At 47.1% G+C, this 4,471-nt stretch overlaps 1 protein-coding gene across 3 annotated transcripts in view; it reads right to left on the bottom strand.

Annotated features, from left to right (window-relative positions):
• Positions 1 to 3,501: 3,501 nt before the first annotated feature.
• TMEM268 (transmembrane protein 268) overlaps positions 3,502 to 4,471 on the bottom strand; it is a 36,484-nt gene continuing 35,514 nt past the window's right edge. For all 3 annotated transcript variants that reach the window (XM_006142786.2, XM_027769623.1, XM_014585687.2), the window contains one exon: positions 3,502 to 3,939. In XM_006142786.2, coding sequence (XP_006142848.1) covers positions 3,760 to 3,939 — 180 coding nt within the window. In that variant the 3' untranslated portion in view covers positions 3,502 to 3,759. The remainder of the gene's footprint in view (positions 3,940 to 4,471) is intronic.

Raw genomic sequence — 4,471 nt, 5'->3', positions numbered from 1 at the left:
AAAAAAAAAAAAAAAAAAAAGTCTCATCGACTAAGTCCCTACTACCGAACATTCTCTGGCCAGGACTTGGGCTTTACATGCATTACCTTTGTTAATCCGCCTTATTTCACACTTACTAGATGAAGACACGGAGAAATAGGAGGTCTGGAGAGGGGAGTGCCTAGCCCACAGCCACCAGCTTGCTCCTTACCTCTCCTGCTTTCTCCTGCTACTGCATTTCAGAGAGACTTGACCAGCATCTTTAGTCTCCTAAATACACCCCACAGTGCTGGGGCAACTGAGGTCTGATGCAGACTGAATAAACATTAATTTTTAATGACCTACGGTATCAACAAAAATAGACATCAGGCATCTACTGTATATAAGACTGAGAGGTTTTTGTTTTTGGTTTTTTAACAGCACAATTTATTAAGCTCTTACTCAAGCTCGTAGCTCAAGGTGGTAAGCACTTAACATTTCTTATAACATGTAATGCTCACAACCACCGGCCAGGTAGGTATTCATCTCCATTCTGTAAATGAAGAGTGGGGCCTAGCAACAGGAGGGTTGCTGTATTAAGTGGCAGAACTTGGATTTGAATAAATGTGACTCTAGAATCGAAGTATTGAGTTATTGCCATTGTTCCCACCTTGTGACACTGTACGGTCCCAACTGTCACCTGCCTGTGATTAACACAGAGCCTCAAGACTTAGGAGCACGCTAAGTGTGGTATGTGATCTGCCAAGTAACCCTGTGAAGTAAGCAAGGCAGATCATAGGAATTCTATAAACGAGGAAACGGAGGCACGTGTGCAGAGAATCAGACATGGTTGGCATATCCTGAATGTCCTAACCACCAGAAGGCCACTAGTAAAGACAGGAAAAGGCAGGGGAAAATACACACACACACACACACACACACACACACACACACACAAGAGCTCTTAAAGTAGACCTAATTGGAAAACTGCTATTTGTCATTTAACAGACACATTTTTATTCTCCGTTATTACCCTTACCAGGGTTTTACGACTGGATAATAAATACAGGCTTCTATTCATCACATTCACAGCTGCTATTTCCTCTCAGATGAGAAAGACAGTGATCATCTTCATGAATAATTTCATTGAGCAAACCTGCTGTCAGACGTGGCTAAAGACAGATCGCTATGACAGCCATTTCTGGGGGCCGATCTACACACCTGATCTTTCTTCTCTGGCACAGAGAAAACAGTCAGTCCTGTCTCTTATGTGGTGAGTCACCTGTATTAGTACTTTTCATGTTTGCCACATACATTTATAAAGAACTGAAGTGACACTAAGAGAGATTAAGTGACATAGCCAAGGTCACAGAGCTACGAGGCAGATCTGGGCCAAGAATCAAGGTCTTCTACTAACTAAGCTGATGTCCCATCCAAGAGGGTCTTGGTCCAGGACCTCCAGTAGTGTGAGGTAGTAGAATCTTTCTGCATGTAGATCAAGGCATAACAGATAAGCCAGGGGCTAGGAGGGAGCAGAATAAACTGAAAAATTCCCCAGAACATTGGTTCTAGAAGGACCCTTAATAATTACCCAGTCCACACATCATACAGATGGACAAACTAAGAACCACTCAAAGAAAACAAGTTGGCAAAAAAACCCAGATTCATACCAATTTCTTCATTCAACTAAGTGTGAGAGCAATTTGCACCATTACTATAAAGATGACAAAGCAATTGATCCACAGGATTTTTTTTTTTTCAGGTCCAGGTCTTGCATGAAAACTGTAAGGTTTAGCCTTTGTCCTTGAGTTTACAATCCATCTAGAAATACAGGCATGTGCACAGAAAATGACACAAAGCATCTGCACAGGTAACCCTTGTATAAAGAATTTAGAGGCAGAGAACAGCAGATCTGGCTATCATGGAAGGATTCCTAAGGGAAGGATAAGAAAAGCTGGACTTGGAAACATGAATAGGAGGCCAACATATAGAAAGGGGAGGTATGTCAGCTCAGAGGAGTTTCAGCTTTTAGAGGGGTTTGTGGATGGTGAGGCCAGAACTGGGTCTTGGAGGCTGGAGAGACTTGGAATGCCAGCTCAGAGCTCTTAGACACGGACCTATGGAACAATGAGTCTTCAGATTCTTTGAGCACAGAACATCTGGAAGCCTCTGGACTCCTCAGAATTCCACAAAAGACTAATCATAGTTCATTCCAGGAAAATGTTAGTGTCAGGAAACACACCTGCTGTTCTACATCTGTGGTGTAAAACCTCAACCACGGTACGCATGCCTTTGAACAAAGTAAGTCCTCAAGGCAAAAGGGATCAGTGTTCTTTGGATATTTCCACTAATAGCTATCTGCCCCTGTCTCTTCTGTCTCCTGTCCTCTGACTCTGTCTGCTGTCGCCTGTGTGCTAGCAGACAAGCACAGGTGCCACTGCTTTTCATAAAATATGGGGGAGAAAAATTTTAAATGAAGAGAAGCCTGAGAATGTGCTTATTTTCTCCAGATTGGAAAGAGGAGCCATCATTTTGGAGAACCAAGATAATGCCACAAAGGGCAATATATGGGGCCAGCAGATGGCATAGTGGTTACGTTGCTAGACTCCCACATGAGTGACCACGGTTCAAATCCTGGACCCAGTGGCTTGAAAATCAGGCAGAGCACGTGTGCATGTGTGCCCAAGATCCTGAGAGGAGAATGGAGAAGGGAGTATGGTCTTAAAAACGGGCCATTCTGGGAACCAGCAGTTAGCGTAATGGCTATGTTGCTGGACTCCCACGTAGTCGACCATGGTTCGCATCCCAGATCCAGTGGCTTGGAACTCATGCCAGGCGTGTGTGCATGCGTGCCCAGGATCCTGAGAGAATGGAGGAGAAGGGATTGCGGCGTAGCCATTCCCCCTGGGGGGTGATTTCTCACCTTTCTGTCTCTACGTCTCTCTCTGTCTGGCGAGCGCACGTGCCCTATAGCGAAAACCTCTCCCCCACCCCCACCCCCAAAAAACAACTCGACAGTCCCCCTGGGGGTGATTTCTCACTTTCCCTCTCTCTGTCTCTCTTTTTCTCCAACAAGCACATGTGCCCAAGGCAAAAACCTCTTTTAAAAAAATAATAGTAATTGGGAACCAGCAGTTAGCGTAATGGCTATGTCGCTGGACTCCCACGTAGTCGACCGCGGTTCGTGTCCCGGACCCGGTGGCTTAAAACTCACGCCGGACGCATGTGCGTGCGTGCCCAAGATCCCGAGAGGAGAATGGAGGAGAAGGGATTGCGACGTTACCATCCCCCCTGGGGGGGTGATTTCTCGCTTTCTGTCTCTATGTCTCTCTCTGTCTGTCTGGCGAGCGCACGCGCCCTACAGTGAAAATCTCTCAAAAAAAAAATAATAATAGTAATAAAGGTAATATCCTCTCTGATTCCGTTTCCCACCTGGAGTTAAAGGACAGGGGATGGGAGCATCATCTGAGACCAAGATCTGGGTGGTCACCTTCTAGCTCCTGGGCTCTCCAGGCAATGACAGAGATCAGACACTGCCTCTCCATCCGTGTCCATGAGTCTAAGCAGCACTGACACTGGCTTGGGATAAGAGCAGCTCCACAGCCAGGAGCTTCTGTGAAGCCCAGGGTCAGTACAAGATGTCGACAAGGCAATTTTGTGCAGGGCTCTGGAGTGAGCATGACAGTCCTCTTGCTGACATGACTGACACCCTTTGGAGTGCCCTGGATGCTTCTCTCCCCACCTAGGGTTCTCCATCAGCCATCCTGGACTCCGGAGGAAGATGAACAACTTCATCTCTAGTCACCTGGCCAAGAAAGGGCAGCACTCTGTGCCCAGGATGTGGGCTTCTATGAGCTGGCAGGGGCATGGGACCATCGGAGAGTCCGTGTGTCGTGTTCCCATTGCCTGGGGGAGCTGGGATGTCACAAGGAGCCGGATGTAGTAGCCGCCAAACACTGCCACCAACTGCCGGGCCATTTCCTGGAAAAAGCAGGGAACGAAGTGAGGTCCACAGGGCAGCACCTTGAAGGAGTGAAGCTCAGGACATGAGGAGAAAGCCAAGCCATGCTCCTGCCCCAGGACCCAGCAGCAATGCTCATTGGGAAGAACCAGCCAGTACCCATAGCTCTCAGAAGACACTGGCCTAGTCTAGAATCTCAGCTCTGCAATTCACTGGCGGTGGGACTCCTGCAGCCTCAGTGTCCTCATCCCCAAAGTCGATAGCCTCCACGGCAGGCAACAATAATATGCACAAAAAGACATGCAAACTCAGCGCACCAGAGAAACTACCAATGATTTGTTCCGAGTAAATACACACACACACACACACACACACAAACACACACACACACACACACATTCCACTTATAAATCTCTATGGATCTATAAAGTACATGGGTTCCGGGTGACTCACTTGGAGAAAATCACTAGTTAAATGTGGAGGGGGGGACCAGCAATTAGCATAATGGCTATGTCGCTGGACTCCCACATAGTCGACCACAGTTCGTGTCCT

The sequence above is a fragment of the Tupaia chinensis genome, unplaced genomic scaffold (assembly GCF_000334495.1).
Source record: "Tupaia chinensis unplaced genomic scaffold, TupChi_1.0 Scaffold000081_1, whole genome shotgun sequence".
NCBI classification, from domain to species: domain Eukaryota; kingdom Metazoa; phylum Chordata; class Mammalia; order Scandentia; family Tupaiidae; genus Tupaia; species Tupaia belangeri.
Note: the sequence above shows the minus strand (reverse complement) of the source record. Positions and strands in the feature narration are given on the sequence as shown.